Consider the following 17,261-nt stretch of genomic DNA (forward strand, 5'->3'; position numbering starts at 1 on the left):
TGTTTTGTAGTTTTTACAAAACAGACTGCTGCCAGCCTCTTAAAAAAAAAAAAGAGAGACTTTCTGTCTTAATTCGTCCATTTTTAGAAATGGACCTTAATCATGTGCTGTCAGTTTGCGCTCCATCCATTTATTTTCTGGCTGTATTTATGAACTAGCCTGGATGGATTGAGTGTGATGTATGAGAGGATGAAGGGGAGATAGAGGGGATGTGGGTGAAAACCGGATGGGAGAAACATTCAGAGAAGAGTGAGGCACATTAAAGGCGGGGAATGATGAATGTGTGGTTCGATGTCCAAAAGTCATTCATGTACAGAGATGAAGTGCTGCTGAATGGCTAAATTTCTACTCATTGTTTATGTTTGAGGGCGTTTCTGTTTTATTTTATTATTATTTTTTGGAATTCTTCTGTATTTCTTCCAGCAGAGAGGAAACTATACCTTGGGTTTTCTTTATACCACACTCTCAGTCTTATGTTGAAGGCATGTTGTTTTCCAACCTCATTTTAATTGGTCCTTCCATCAGTCTTTATTTTGACATTTCAGACATTTGATGCAAAATATTGTTTTGAAAAATCAAATAATTATGTGTTTAATCTCATCCACCTGTATCAACTTAGTCCTCCTAGAGCGAAGTCTTGTCAGACAGCAGCCCTGTTAGCCAGCTATGTGCTGTCGCAATCTTCCCAGGAACATGTCCCAGTAAAAACACCCCAAGGTCAGATCGCTCAATGCTCAGAGAAACTGCAAAAAACCCAAGAGCTGCAGCTTAGACTTTACGAGCCTCAGTTAGCTCATAACAGCGCAGTTACAAAAAGACTAAACAAGTATGGCCTGCTTAGAAGGTTTGCCAGAACAAAGCCACTTCCCTCTGAAAAGAACGTGACAGCACAGCTTAAGTTTGCAAAGTTGCATCTTAGCAAACCACATGTGCCACATCTGGAGAAACCCAAACACAGCATATCAGCATAAACACCTCATACCAGCTGTCAAGCACAGTGGTGGAGGCATGAATATTTGGGCTCGTCTGTCTGCTCCAATCTCCGTGGAAATATCCTTGGACAAGATACTAACCCCAAAATTGCTCTCCGATGCATCGGGGTATGAATGTGTGTGAACGTTAGATAGAAGCACTTATGTTAAAACAACATAGTGTGTAAATGGGTGTGAGTGGGTGAACGAGGCAAGTTGTGTTAACCATTTGAGTGCTCAGAGCAGAAAAGTGCCATATAAGAACCAGACCATTTACCATGGTTTCACATGCAGCTGCTCTTCTTTCCCTTCTGCAGGGTTATGGTTTCCCTGTGTCTCAGCTGTTTGACATGCTGCTGGAGATGAGGGAGCAGTACGGAGAAATCTTACTCAAGAGATGGAATGTCACCTTCAGGTAGCGAACGTTTTGTTTCCACGCTCTCCTGATAGCTGTTTTTCAGTAGCTGGGTTCTAAATACTCCAGTGTGTGCCGCACTGACCTTCACCTCTCTAACGATACGGTCATGAAGCTCGTACACACACACATATTTGTGCAGCAGCGCATGTCTGTGGGAAACGTCCTGGTTTTGAAGTTTTACAACCAGCCAGAGGGAGGAAGTGTTTTAAACCAACGTCCGGAACATTCTCTGCCCTTCAATGGGTACTACCCCCTACAAAACTCTGAGTGTGAGAGTGCGTGTTTGTATTCGGGCTAAACGTGCCATTGTTTCAGCACCGCTTTTGTCCAATGACACCAGTGGGACTTGCAGCAGTGAGAACGGACAAACAAACACACACTCCCTCTCTCCTTCCTCCATCTTTCTCTTTCACACACACACACACACATCGTGGAAGCCACAGGAATTTTGTGTTGTATTGTTGGGGAGAGGGAGAGAGCGCGCTCCGGTTCACGGCCTCTCCATGGAACGCTGGAACGTCCGAACTCTGGAGTGCCAAAAAGACGCGGGGGTGGTGAAAGAGGGCAGGGTGGTAAGAAAACCTCAAGAATTAAAACGACCCCCAATGGGATGATTGTTTATATGTATCCTCTGTGGGTGTGGGTGTGTGTTGACCTCTTTGGAGAAGATGGGAAGTTATTTACCTTTGATTTATTTGTTTCTTTGCCCTCTGCAGGCAGGTGATAGACCAGGACAACTACAGTCCAATCCCAGTCTCAACGGAGGAGGAGTACAGACAATACACTTCCCAGTGTCCCTTTCAAGACCCCGAACTGGAAAAGGTAGAGAACATAGACGATATAAAAGTGTGCAAAAAGAGTTTTATACTCTGAAAAGTGCTGCATGTTGCTTCTTGCAGTCATGTCAGTTTAATTTCTTCCATGCAAAAGCTTCTTCCCTTTAGGAACTCTCAAGAAAAAACTACCTCTATGCTTGAACTTGCTCAAGTTAGCTTTTGTGCAGTATGTGAATTAAAGTTTGAGTAAAATCTCACTTAATCTCTTATTTTTCGCCCCATTTCCTCCAGCTTCCCTTCCCAAAGAAGCTTCCCTTCTCAGAGTTTGTGCCAAAAGTCTACTGCCAGCTAAAAGAGTTCATCTACGCTTGTCTGAAATACTCTGAGGACCTTCATCTCAGGTACATGCGCTGCATGCTTACACTCCTCTGCCACTGACAGTCCTGGTGTCAGAGTTTAGTGCTTTTGATTTTACAGATGCTTCTATAAGCAGCATGGCAACACTGATTGAGGACAGCCAGCTGAAGGTGAATAGATTTGTTCTGTTCACCTTGAATCTGATTTTTCTGTGGGCAGCAAACAGTGAAACGCATTCAGTGACAGTTGTGGTTTACAAGATTCAGAAAGGATTGTAGCTCCAGATATGAGTCACTTCAATAAATCTGTGTTGGTACACATTTAAATGTACATTACTGTGCAAAAGTCTTGCGCACGTCTCAATTGTATATATTTGAGAAGAGCTTGAAAGTCAATATTTAGTACGGCCACCTTTTATTCTTCAATAAAGCCTGAACTCTCTTAGCTTTCTTGTCATGTCTTTAAGTATTTCTCCAGACTACTTGAAGGATATTCAAAGTTCTTCTTTGGATGTTGGCTGACTTTTGGTCTGTTCTTTGTCAAGATGATCCCACATTGCTTCAATAATGTTGACCCAAGTTTGAATTCATCCCTCTGTAAGACCTGTTGCCACTAATGTTCTTGTGTAATTTGGCATAGTGCAGCCGTTTTCCCCTGTTTGGCACAAAATAAAGAAATGAGGTGTTGTTCAAGACTTTTGCGCACAGTATTGTCTAATAGATCTGATGCTATAATGAAGCTTCCCAAAAGGAAAGGAAATACAAATGAAATAGATAAATATGCAGGTGTCTGTGTTAAACCTCAGGCTCACAGCATTTTCATATCCACTAGTTACGCTCTGATCATCTCCCACATCATTCCAAATAGTTATACATTCCTGGTAGCACAAAAGAAGAAGAATTTGTCTTATCAAATTATGTCTTTGTGATTCATTTAAATAGTTTACTCCCCACATTATTCACTCTGTAAGAGAAGCTCAAAAGATATATGGAAAAATAGACGGAAGCTGTTCAGTCGCTAAGGTCTCATTTGAGCTTGATTCAGACTTGAGACGAATAGAAACAAACAGAATGCAAGGACACCCCCCCACCCCCCATTGCTCTTTGCTGTGGTTTATTTTGTTCCCTGGGGGCAATCATATTTAGGTTTTCCACTTCTTTTTACATTCACTCACGTCTGTTCTGATCGTTTCAAAAATCTCACCCCAGGAATTTTGTGAGTCCTTATATTGATGCTATGATTCTTATTCCTCATGTTGAGGAGATGATTGTTATTCTCTGACTGAAAAATTCCAAAACTCTGGGGAAAAAGTAGTCGGGATTGTTGGGAGCTGCGTCGACCCAAGTTGTAGTTACATTTCTATGAAGGTGCAGCTTATAGCCCAGTGTTTCAGGGGAGATCGTGGTGACAGCGTAGCTACTGTGCAAATTTCCTGCTGAAGCATAAATGTCCAGAAACTCATCACTTCACCTACAAAATGTCGTCTCTCATCACCTCACAAAAATCATTTACAATAAAAGATTTAGATGAGAGCTGATTGTATTAGCTGTCTTTAGTAATAACAAAATCTGCATTTGCAATGACTGCACACTGATGCGGACTCATCAGTCTCTACCATTTCGTTGGGTAACTATCTTTAGTCTGTGGTACTTATAAAAAATTGTTCAAAAGTCATTGAAATGGGCTTTTGTGTGAGCAATTATTCATATTCATATTTTTTTTTATTCAGGCAAATATTTTCACCAGGTCAGGATCAATTGTTGCAGCTCAAACGATTCAGATTGACCACAAACTTCAACGCCTGCACACCTTCTCCCATTCATTCTCACTGACACACACACACTCAGCAGACAGCAGACGCCGTTTGGTTGATTGGTTCTTTCCATTCTGACCAGGGGTTTTTGTCTCATTAGATCTGGCTCGAGTGGGATACAGCATACACACACACACACACACACACACACACACACACACACACACACACACACACACACACACACACACACACACACACACACAGCTTCTGTTCTGAAAAGGTTAAATGGTAAGCGTGTGTGTGGGTTATGGTTGATGGAAGAATTAAGTAAAACAATGCAGCTACTTTTCTACTGAGAAGATGAGCAATCAGGAAACAACTTCCGCTGTCCAGAGGGATTCAGCAGGCCTGGGCCTCAGCCAGACACACACACACAAGCACACACAAACACACACACACACAACAAATTTCCCGCTTAATGTAAAAGCTAAAGATCCTCACTTTGAGCTTGAAAAAGCAGAACAAAGAACTGAACATTCACTTCCAGAATAGCACGGACTCTGGGTCCTTCAGTTTGAAACACATTATTAGAGTCATGTTCTGATTTGCGTTGTGCGTTCCAAATGAATAACATTTTTTACTTGTACCTGTAACTCTGAGTCATATAGCTTTAATATTTTTGTGCTCTTGTCCGCTTCTGTAGACGAAGCTCTACGAATGTTTAGTGGCTCCTTGTGCGTATGTGTGCATCAGTTGATTCTCCCTGGAGGCTGGGAATTGGGGAGGTGCCATTGATCCGTGACCGGGGGAAAAAGGAGACGGCGGCAGGAGCAGGGATGATTGGGGATGGGGAAAAAGAAAAAAGAAAGTCCAAGGCATCTAATTAAAGTCATCGGTTTAGAAAAGCAGAACAGTTGTGTGTTTGTGTTAGAGACAGTTTAGTCACCATCTTTGCCACAGATCTGTGTGAAAATGAATCAAGCTGAAGAAGCCTGTGTCTCTGGCACTTTCTAGAGCATATGAACTCTCTGAAATGCTAAAAATTGAAAGCATGAGCAGAATTCACTGGAGCACAAATAGTAGAAGTAGTAGTCTTCTGTATTTGTTGAGGACTCATTCCTACAAATACAGTCTGCTTTGGTCAGATTTATTGGACAGTGGAAACGATTCTGTGTGCGCGTCTGGACTCTTGTGTCTGAACCTGTCAAAATGTTCCCGACAGATGTTTTTCAAGTAAAAGTTTCTTTCTGGTCTCTTGCTGACCAGACAGCACTAATCGCTCTTCTCAATCAGAGTAATGACTCCACTGTTTGACCTGGCTGGATTTTTTTTTATGGCCATGCACACCCTGCTATCTGGTTACTGCAGTGGCATGCCTTCCTGCCTGTTTCAAACAGACATATACATGGATACACAGATCCGGAAGCAGACGGGATGATGGTGCAGGACTTTGGTCACTGATCCCAAGCACCCCCCACACTCCGACCTCTGACCGTAACCTCTGTTCACTTTTATAATTTGGTGGAAAGTGGGTACACTTGCATGCATATGCGCAAGTGTACTTTAGTGCCTCCATGTGTGCTTGTCTTCTCCTGTTGTTCTAGACTTGTGTGTTTCAGGCAAGCTGCCATAGTAGCTATAAGGATGACATTTTTAGCCTTGGGGTTGATAAAGCCACCACTTTGGTCCAAGTTCAAATAGCGAAACATTTACCCAATAGCTCTGCATTTCCGCACAATAGACTTTAAATAAAAACTGGATCTACCCACTGTGATGTTACTCACTATTATGGAAACTACCTCTTTTAAGCTACAATTTGAACATTTTGCCAATCACCATCATTTTTTTTCATGTTTTATAAAACCTGGAGGTGACAACTGAGCTATACTGACTGTTCTGACTAACAAATTGAGGTCACGACATACTTATTTGACTTGCATGGGAACCATTACCTACTAGTTCAAAAATCTATGCATTCCAGGAATTCAAACATGTTCATGTGCTGTGAAAAAGTATTTACCCCTGAATATAGATATATATAGATATAGTTGAACAGTTGTGAACCTTCCCAGGAGTGAATGGGCTTCCAAAATTACTCCAAGAAAACATTGACGACTTATCCAGGACGTTGTAAAAGAAAACAAAAAAACAGTGCACATTAGTACATTGAAATAGTTAAGCAAAAATGGCATCCATGGAAGAGTTTCAAGGACAATCCCACTGTCAAACCAAAATAATACAAAGGTTCATCTCACATTTGCCAAAAACAAATCTTGATGATTCCCCAAGATGGAAAATATGTTGCCTACTGTTCGAAAGCCACAGCTGTTATGGACCAGTCAGCTCTCTATAAGCCCTGGCTGATATGGTCAAACTTATTGGTGTGTTAGGTGTGGAAATATATCGGTGGTTTCAAATTGATATCTACTAAAAATCTCAGTGACCTTGACCTTAAGGTCAGTTCACTTGTCATTTGAAAATCTTGTGTATGCAATTACTCGAGAAGGAAGTCACTTAGGATACCATCTGGTAGGAGGGTGAGGAGTCCTAGTTGCTGTTGCCAGTATTTTGCAGAGTTTTCTAGCACTGTTGACTTTAGAACTAACTAGTAAATCGTAACTACTCAATCTGTGTTATCAAAGCATTTAGTAAAAGACAAACCTGCCTTTCCAATAACTCAAATACAGACTGACGTCGTACTGGTGCTGATTTTCAAGCTCTTGCATCACCTTCTCCCCAGTTCGTCATATCTTCCATCCCACATCTGCAGCATCTGTTCACTGCAGCATTCATTAAAAAAAAAATGATGGTCTTAGCTCTGTCACTATTCTTTTTTTGTTACTTTCCGTCTTCCCAGCTGTTGTCTGTGTTTAAGAGATCTTAAGTTGGAAAGCACTTTCTCTGGCATTACTCTGTATTTTTTCACGTATCAGTGGACTTGCATGCACAAGACAATTATATTCGTGTTCAAAGATAAGTATGATAAGCTCTAAGAACTAATTTATTTGGAGCAGCTGTACTTTTAGGTGTAGTTCTGCAAGTTATTAATAATCCCATTTATCAGTTTATCCAAAGTTCTTCTCGTTCACTATTAGATATGAGTTCATTATGCCTGTTCAGGTAATATCAGGTGCAAAGAGGCTTTTTTTTTTTTTTTTGTCTGGATGTCTGTCAAACTCAAAAAACACTTTGGATTGAACATGTCGGACCCTTGGATGATACGTGTATAGGAGGCTGTTGTTTGAACTATTGCAGTACTACCTCAGAAATTCTATTATTTATATTCAGTTTGGAAATGATTGTATAGTCTATCGTGCCAAAGTAGCTAAAGCAGACAACTAAGACATAATTATAGGCCTGACGAAGACCTGAGTGTTGGACTGGCAGGAGCCTGAGTGATGAAGGCTGTGCAAGTTTGTGACGTTTTTGGAGGAGAAGAAGATGAGGTGATGTTGGCATGAAAATATGTGCGAAAGACATCAACCTGTAGCCTAGAGGTAGATCAGCGGGAGCTGTTAGCCAGAGGATGGTGGAGCTCATGATGAACCAGTTGGAGAACAGTCTGGAAGGTGAAAATGAATCTGCTGCCACACAGATGCCCATGAGCCGGTCCAGTGGAAGAAGACTGTGGGTGTGAATCTGTCAAACTGTGAATATGAACGAGTGTGTTGCTGAGAAACGGCATGCATGCTCAGCCAGCCTATTTGAGGTAAAGACTGGAAAGAAAACAGAGGCGATTGTAGATGAAAATGTCAACACTTATTGGCCACATTTTCCCCACAAATACAATCAAGTGATTCAAAATTAAGCTGCAGATGTCAGTCTTGTTCACAGGTAGGTATTGGATTGCAAACACTTCAAGCCGCTGTGGACGTCAGAGTGGTAATATTTCCAGAGCAGTGCTGGCACGATAACAACAGGCATGAGCACATGCTTATGTTTGAGACTGGGAGAGCTGAGTAGTTCTTTGACATCGGTCAGTTGGAAGTTTACCATGACAAATGTGTGAATGCAAATACTCTGGATTGCCTCAACCCATTTTTGATTTCCAGGGGGTGTTAACAACAGATGTAGACAATGTACACAATGTTTCTGGATGCAATTGGATAGACCTGCACCAAGTCCGTGAAATGCATCGTGGGAAGTAACACGGCATTAGAGAACAATTAGAGGTGTTATATGGAAAGCGTTCTGAATTGTAGAGGCCTGCAAGAAGAAATGAATCAAATTGATCTAAGTGACGCTAGACGTAATTCCTAGTGATGAATCGCCAGATAGCATTTCAGCATGGAAAAGATCCATCTTGTTTGTTACATTAAAGAAATGATAAAGAAAGCAGTTGTAATATATCGTCAGACAGTGTTGGGTGTAACGCATTATTAAGTAACGCGTTACTGTAATTAAATTACTTTTCCACTGGAAAAAGTAGAGTAACTGATTACTGTTCATTTTTAGGTATTTTAATTAGTTACTTACAATGTATTTGCGTTACATTGTAAAATAATTAAACTCGCTGAATATCATTATTTAATTTCAATAATTTGTCTTCTAAAGGTAAAAGTAAACTCTGCCGCTTTAACGTCGCTGTAGTGCAGGTGCGCGTCATTTCGCGCCAGTTTGCTGCATAGTCGTATTCTAAAGCGGAAGATGTCGGACTCGGCTGAAGCGAGTGGCTGTTTTATGAAATAGACATATTCCCGTCTCTTCACTTTTCTGAAACAAGCAGACAAGAACATTACAGTTATATGTAAAAACTATCAGCTGCTGTTAATAGCAGGAGTAATCTACTGAAGCGCCTGACACGAGAGCATAGACGAACACTTGATCCTTGTTCATCATCCATGGATAACACCGGGGCAACTCCTGCTAAGCAGCAAAACCTGATTTTACTTCAGCAGCACAGAAAGCGTCTGAAGGTGAGCTTGAAAAATGATTGCAGGCTACGTTGTGGAAGAGATGCTACCGCTGCGTACTGTAAAAAAATGTATTTATTATTTAAAGAGTTTAATTTCTATTGTTTGTCCACTCAAGGTTTATAGGGATTTTAAGAAGTATTTAGTTAATTTACTTATTGAGTAATTAATACTCCCCCACCTACAGATAAAAGCCAATTATAGCTTGTAACAGCTTGAAGATTGTAGTCTTCTGACATTCACAGTTAATCGCAAATGTAAATCTGCAGGCTATCTGACGACAGTGTTGAGTCAGTTACTTTAAAAAGTAATTAATTACTAATTACTTAATCAATATTGTATTTAAAATACTTAACTTAAGCCTCTCTGTGGAACTTTATACGTCACATTTTTTATGTTACAATGTTAGTAACCCAACTAGGATTTAGTTATGAGTAGTTTTTGGCCTAAATCTCAGCATGAGACTGATTTAAAGGAGTTGTAGGCAGAATCTAAAGTTAGCACATTCTTTATATATATTGTAGAGTCAGTTCACGACCTTTAATAATCGTTTGTCTCGTCATTCATTCTTTTGTTTGTTGTACTAATAATTTATATGTGCAATCTCTGGGCAGGTATGTGCACCAGTAGATAAAGTATAGAATATAAATACAAAATATAAGCAAGGTAGTTATTTTCAAATTCTTGGCAACTACTGTTCTGCCTGCCAGGGGTTTGGTGCCTAGTGCACAAGGCACCAAACCCCTGCAGTGCCTGCTGAATGGACGGATCGATATACAGAGCATAAAACCTTATGTGTCAAACGCACCTGCACCTCTGCAGATAGACACCCTCTATTTATGAACCAGAATACCTCATCAATATATAAGTGCTGCATGAAAAGATTAGGAAATGCTTTTTTGGTTGATGTTCACATTGGTTGGTTTTGTAAAACAGAAACATGTGACCTATGTAGTGTAGCTGTAAATGCAAGACTGGATGTCAAAAAGGTTGCAACTCCCTGAGCAGACAGTTGCAACTTTTAATACGCAGAGAAGCTCATCAGACTTTCATATCTGTTGTGTGCTGAGCCGCAGTTCACAATCACACTGACTGAAACACTTCTGATTTTTGCTCTCGGTGACATCATAGCAGCTTTTCTGTTCCTCAGCATCATTTTTGGTTGCTTTGCGAGCTGCTGGGACGTAATGTGGTATGAAATCTGCTGATTCAGTGACGGATGATCCAGAGAGCAGTGCTGGGGAGCCAGTGAAGCGCGAGAATCAAGCACGACTGGAATGCTTTTAGTTTGCCATCGTAGTTCGCGAGACGCACGCTGGTGGCGGTTACACACACACACACACACACACACACACACACACACACACACACACACACACACACACACACACACACACAGAGGGAGAGCAGAGTTTACTTGGCTGGCAAATCGGTTACCACAGTTGATTCTTTTATTAAATGTAGCGAGTGCTACGTGGCGCAGTTACTTACTGCCACACGTTTGAACGTCCACAGTGTTTTGTGTGTATTCAGCCCGTCGCTGTTTTCACTGCTGACTGCGTTCATTTTTTTCGTTGTTGTCATCGCTGATGCTGCTGCCTGTGTATTTTTAGAAAATACCTCCTGGGCGTGCTGTAAACACGCCTCATCTGAAAGCTTCTGGCTTCCCTTTGACAGCGCAGATCGCCGTGCATTTATTGTGACTGATGGCAGCATAAATACAATGAAACTCAAACCCAGCTCTGCGGTGTGTCTATATTTGTATATGTATGCGCGCGTTTCGGTGAGTTCACCAGCATACATTGACTTTTTGCCACTCTCCACCATTTCTGTCCACTCGGCACTTCTGCCGCTCCAGGAATTTTTTTTCTGTCTTCCTCCACCACCCCCCGCAACCTTTGCTCCGATTTGTCGGAACGTTTTTAGGATTCCTCTGCTTTTTTGGAAAAGCAGTGAGTTCGAATTCCAGCTTTCGCTCTCCCTCAGGCAACTCAGTGTGCATGTGTGTTGAATTCCAGGCACAGACAATTTACTGATTCAGTTGGAATGTATTTGTTGCCCACAGGGCTCTGGATTCAAACACAGAAAATAAAACACACACACAAACACAGATTGTTCATCATCCCTCAGCGGGAGAAAGCGATTGCTTTCATTCACAGTGATTATCTCTGCCTGTGCGACTCGTTTTGACCTCCCCTGACCTTTTCCTGCAAGAGCGTGCATCATCTTCTAATACTGTGTGCTTTACCTCTGGTCTCTCATGGGTTACGACCTCTCTTCTGTCTGTACACGCAACCTTTTGCCTATCACACAGAGCCCGAAGTCACACGACTTTTTGTGTAGTTGTTTCCAGGAACGTGTTGTTATTAAACAGGAGGCCAGAGAAAGAGACACCCTGCCATAAAAAACTTTACTGGACCCCCAAAATTGTGCAGAAAATTGTCTGGGTTTCTTCACCAAACATCACCCGCATTTCAAACATAACAAAGCTGATAGCGTGTCGGAGATTCTTTAAGTGGGTCTGATTTTTCTGCCATCAAACATTTGTTTTAATAGGAAATTTGAGCTCATTTCAGAGTTAAGTCCGCTGGCTGAGCACAGCTGGTAATTTTACAACTATTAAAGCTTTAAGAATTTTAAGAATTTGGAGGAAGAAGTTTGATTTCTGTGATATTCTGTGGTCATACATTTAGGATCATGAGTCCTAAATGACCAGTTTTTGGTTGGCAAGTTTAAAGCTGAAGTCTTATCAGGGCATTTAGGATGGCGTTAGAGTTTTAATGAGCCTGACAGCTCATAACATGGTAATGTACTTGTTAGAGTTGGCTGGCATTTAGACTTTTTCCCAAATGGAGAGAGTCGCAGACAGAGAAATTCACTTAAACTGTTTGTACTGGCTTTCGGGCGTAGCAGCTCTCTGCAAGAAATGGAAGAAATCGCTTCTGCACAGTCACAGACTCTCCCGTTCTCTTCGCTTATGTATTTATTATGTATGTGTTTTTCTCAGCTCCACAGAGGTGGACGATATGATCCGCAAGTCGACAAATCTGCTGTTGACCAGAACTCTTAGCCACTGTCTGCAGTACGCCATTAAGAAGAAGAATGTCGGACTGGCAGAGGTAATGTGTGTGTGTGTGTGTGTGTATTTTTCCAAAAAAGTGGACAGATAAAACCACAATGGTCACTCCAAAAGGTCAGACATTTTTCTGAACTGAGGAAGATGTGGGGAGTTTCTGTTCTCCTACTTTGGATTTAATATTTTCGTCTGACCAAAAACCATAGACGTAGAATTAAAGTTGACATAAGTTGAGCGTTTTGACGCTTTCCATCTTGTTTTTTGTTTTGTCTAGTTTTTTACCTGAATTTGACAAAATAATAATAATAATAATGGATTGGATTTATATAGCGCTTTTCAAGGCACCCAAAGCGCTTTACAATGCCACTATTCATTCACTCTCACATTCACACACTGGTGGAGGAAAGCTACGGTTGTAGCCACAGCTGCCCTGGGGCAGACTGACAGAAGCGAGGCTGCCATATCGCGCCATCGGCCCCTCTGGCCAACACCAGTAGGCAAGTAGGGTAAAGTGTCTTGCCCAAGGACACAACGACCAGGACAGAGAGCCCAGGGATCGAACCGGCGACCTTCCGGTTACAGATGCGATTCCCAACCCCTTGAGCCACGGTCGCCACAAAACAGAGAATACGTTTATTTATATAGTGTCAAATCACAACAACATTCGCCTCACAGCACTTTTTATTGTAGAGTAAAGACTGTGCAATATTAGAAAGAATCTCCAACAATCAGATGACCTCCTACGAGGGGACACTAGGCAACAGTGGGAAGTCGCCATCTGCTGCGACTAGCTTAAGGGGTGAGAGGAAAAAGAGGCAAACTGAGATTACTCTAATGGGATTATAACTGACAAAATAAACTCGCTGTATTAAATAAGGACAGAGAGAGAGTGTTAAATGGGTGGATACAGATATATGTCTATTTTTTCCCCCAATAAACCACTGGTGAAGTGGATATCCCTTATATGGTCTTCTCAGGCACTCTGACTGTGAGCACAGAAGCCCCACCCACCTGCTGTTTATACCTTCTGTTTGGAGCCGACAGCCAATTAGAAGAAACGAAACGACCATTACAGTAGTTTCTGGGTTTTTTTTTTGAAGGGCAGCTGCACAGGTAGAGGTGACCCTCACGAACTTCTGATGCACACCCAGTTATTTTGTTCTATGAGGTTCAGAACAGAGCTTCAAGTAATACTCCTAGCAGGCTTTCACATAGTAAGAAACTTTTAACAACTTAAAAAAAAAATCTTACTTCATCCTCAACAATTTCTGTCTTTTATTTCTGTATCTAACAACAAAAACTGGGATGACGTTGAGTTGCAGTCAGAAGCATGTGCAGTGGGGTCGAAAAACCCTATTCACTGAACATAGTTTCGGTCCCAGCAGTGGGGCCCACCCTGCTGTTTGCAAAGTAAGAGGAACTAAAGCAGCTTGTGTCAGAGGATGAACAGAGGAGCTGCACCAAGACCCACTATAAGATAAACAAGGATTATTCTGAGCTGGGACTCATGCAAAGCTGCTCTAGTCGAGAGAACAAATAACATTGCCAGTAATGACAGTGAAATTATGAAGAGATGGAGACAGAGCTCTACTGAACAAATGCTCATTAGACTTGTGTTACAATAATGGCCTCTGAATGGGGGATTTTTGCAGTGATGTGAGCCAGTAAACAAGTGAAGTCTTATGTTTTTGATTCTATCTTTTATTATGTTGTTTTCTTTGGCAAGTGCAACTTTTGTCACCCCTGACACTTGTTCACTCTGAGAAGGTTATTACGTGTTACTCTAAAGTCGCTTGCGCAACTTCAGAGTAGTTCTCTTACTCAGAATGGCGATTCTCAGCATTTCCAGCTCATTTACTTTCCCAAAAACAGACGTTTCCTCTTTTCGGCCCACTGTTATTGTTGTCCCATCGCTGCAGAATGTGATGTGAAGTAATGATTTAATATTTTCCACTTTCCGTTGCTGTTTATTTTCATGCTCAGCGGCTACACTAGAGCACAAACATCATTAATTCACGGGGACAGGATGTAATGATAAGACGACGTGTTATGGAAAATTCAGCATGTCTGCATCCTTTATTAAACAAGTTCATCTAAGAATCACAAAGCTCTATTTGTTGTTCAAATTAAGGCTTATGAGGAAGTCACTAGACTGATTGTTGCAGAATGTGAATGCATTTGCACACCCGTTTGCTCCTGTCATTGCACGTATTGCAGTTTGGATTCGATTAACGCATAAAAATTCACGATTAAAGCCAAAAATCAAGTAACCGTTTGTACTTTTTAACCTAAGAAATATCAGTAAACGTGGCAAACGTATCCCACACGGTCCACAGGAGACATTATACTTTTAAATTCGGTGGTATGTTTGATATTTGGCTTTTTGGCGAGCTCTCGGCCCATTTCATCGAAAAATTGCCCACATGCTGGAAAAAAAAAGTCGAACTGTTCAATATGTTCCACTTGCAAAAGATGACACATTGTGAAAAAATGTGAGGAAAAAGAACTACACAACAAAAGGAGAAAGAATCCAAAGATGACCGGCTACATGTCTGTCCTGTTTGTGTAGTTGGTGCAGGTGATCATTAACACCACTCACCTGGAGCAGAGCTGCCACTTCCTGGAGGAGTTCATATCAAACATAACCAATGTTCCTCCTGACACAGTAAATGCTACCAAGCTGTACGGCACCTCCACCTTTAAGGTAAGGCTGCTCTTTCTTCCTCTGTCTCCTCTTTTCTCCCCAGCTGTTTTACTTTTTCTTTATTCCCCCATTCTTCCTTTCTTTTTCCTCCTTTCCACACAGTTTGTTTATCGTGCCATGCATTGTCTGTCTGCAACATGAAGGCACGCACGTGTCTCCAGTTTGTAAATTCTATGATACTTTTCCTTTTTTTCTTTTCCTTTTTTAAAATTCTCTGTTGGTTACAATCTTCTCTCGCAGGATGCTCGTCATGCTGCAGAGGCGGAGATCTACACCAGCCTGAATGCAAAGATTGACCAGTTCCTGCAGCTGGCTGATTACGACTGGATGGCTGCGGTGCCCGGAGGCGAGAATCTGGCTGCCAGCGACTACCTGATTGACCTGATTGCTTTTCTTAAGAGCACCTTCAGTGTCTTCACCAATCTGCCTGTTAGTAAACACATGAATACACACACACACACACACACACACACTATAGACTTTACAGCATTGGAACACCAGAACAGAGAATCGAGCCATTCAGCACAACTAAGGAAATCTGCAAATCTCACCTGCAAATATAAAGAACTAAATAACTATAACAGTGCTCCATCCATCCATTTTCCATCCAGTTTATCCAGGTCAGGGTTGTGGGGCTGCAGCCCAGCTGCCACAGGGCGAGATCAGTACACCCTGACAGGTTGCCAGTCTGTCGCAGGCTAACACAGGGAGACGTACAGTCATTCACACTCACATTCCACACATAAGATTACATTTTAGATTCACCAGTGAACCTAATCTCACTAACTGCATGTCTTTGTACTGTGGGAGGAAACCAGAGTACCACGAGACAACCCACTCAGGCACCCAGGACCTTCTTTCTGTGATGAAACTGTGCAAACAACGATTATCATGCTGTCCTACAGCAGACAGCGATTAAATTATAACTTAAAATGAATTTAAGTAAAAGAAGACGAGAATGTAATGTTTTAAAATGAAAGTGAGGAGTAAAATTGATAAGCTTTCTTCAAAAGTTTTTAAAGATGAATCTCAAATTGCTACAGAAACAAATGTACAAAACTTGGGGATTCTGGCAGGTCCGGGTGTTGTTGGCCAGAATGAACTAAGTTGACATCCTAAGTGTATACAGCGTGCTTCGGTTTAGCAGCAGGTATGGTGGATGTTGTAGTGTTCACAATATGTGGGTCATTAAAGTGTTTATCAGAGAGATGAAACAACCGCCTGCTAAGCAGACGGTACAACACAGAGAGGCCTTAAGACAGCATCTTTCACCGTCTTCCAGTGTTGTGCTTGCAGCCGTCCCCAACTCTCTGTGAACAGTAGTCATGGCCACAGATCGATTTGTGACAACAATTTGCATATTAATGATCATGAAACTGAACTCGTTTAGGGCTCTGCTATGAATTTGGCCACCATTACGAGAATCGATCTCACTAGGAAGAGAGGAATATCGTTTCCTGTGCCCAAGACATGAGGTCGTCCTAAGGTCATCATAAAACAGCCTCACAGCGCCCCCCCCTGTGAGATTAATGTGAAATGTTTCTAAATTACAAAAAGGAGGTTTAGTAGCACTGTGTTTCACACGTGTTGTATTTACTCTGAGTGTGCCGTTGTGTTCATTTGTCCGTCTCGCTTCGTGTTAGCATGACGCATCACAGGGCAGCACAATCTGCTTTACTTCGTTAAAGGATCAGCTTGTTACAGGTTAGGTCGTTAACATGGGCTCCGCTAAGCTTATTAAAGGGTGAGCTGGTTGGGTCAGGACCACTCGATTATATACAGACTCAGGCTGGTGATGCTGCTGCCCAACTTTAATGACATTACACTTCAGGTCAGGATATCACAGCGCAATTTTCCACATTTTAAAGTGTTTCTAAAGTGGAAAGAAATAATTATACTGTTCAAAGAAAATGAAAGGAATGCTTGATCATGACAGTGAAACCTACACTAAGTAGGGTTAAAGTTCAGGCATACCAGTCCCACACTAGGAAGCAGAAGCCATTGTGAATCCATTTTAGTTGCTTTGGTGCAAATAAAAGTGACAGCAGTGACTGGAAAGGCGACGACAGGACATCCTTCCAAAAAAGACAATGGTTTGCAGATGGTGGCCACACATCATTGCTCTTTCCATTTTCCCCTCCAACTTTCCTTATTGTTAGCGGCTTTTTCACTACTAGTAGCACGAGTTCGCCTGAAGCCCATTCAGGTTGCACAGATATTCAGCTTCTCTAGTACTTTACGTGATGTTGTAAGAAGGTGTGCTGTGTCTCCCTGCACAGTCTCAAGAGTG

General features: G+C 41.7%; 1 protein-coding gene across 3 annotated transcripts in view; it reads left to right on the forward strand.

Moving 5' to 3' along the window:
* Nucleotides 1-17,261, forward strand: part of exoc6b (exocyst complex component 6B) — a 135,044-nt gene that overhangs the window by 56,706 nt on the left and 61,077 nt on the right. For all 3 annotated transcript variants that reach the window (XM_086275983.1, XM_086275969.1, XM_086275975.1), the window contains 6 exons: nucleotides 1,289-1,386; nucleotides 2,106-2,211; nucleotides 2,457-2,566; nucleotides 12,199-12,310; nucleotides 14,837-14,971; nucleotides 15,212-15,400. In XM_086275983.1, coding sequence (XP_086132109.1) covers nucleotides 1,289-1,386; nucleotides 2,106-2,211; nucleotides 2,457-2,566; nucleotides 12,199-12,310; nucleotides 14,837-14,971; nucleotides 15,212-15,400 — 750 coding nt within the window. The remainder of the gene's footprint in view (nucleotides 1-1,288; nucleotides 1,387-2,105; nucleotides 2,212-2,456; nucleotides 2,567-12,198; nucleotides 12,311-14,836; nucleotides 14,972-15,211; nucleotides 15,401-17,261) is intronic.

The sequence above is a fragment of the Aulonocara sp. 'chitande type north' Nkhata Bay genome, linkage group LG3 (genome assembly GCF_057382095.1).
Source record: "Aulonocara sp. 'chitande type north' Nkhata Bay isolate Kocher_YH1m ecotype deep benthic linkage group LG3, A_spYH_male_GT1.1, whole genome shotgun sequence".
NCBI lineage: Eukaryota > Metazoa > Chordata > Actinopteri > Cichliformes > Cichlidae > Aulonocara > Aulonocara sp. 'chitande type north' Nkhata Bay.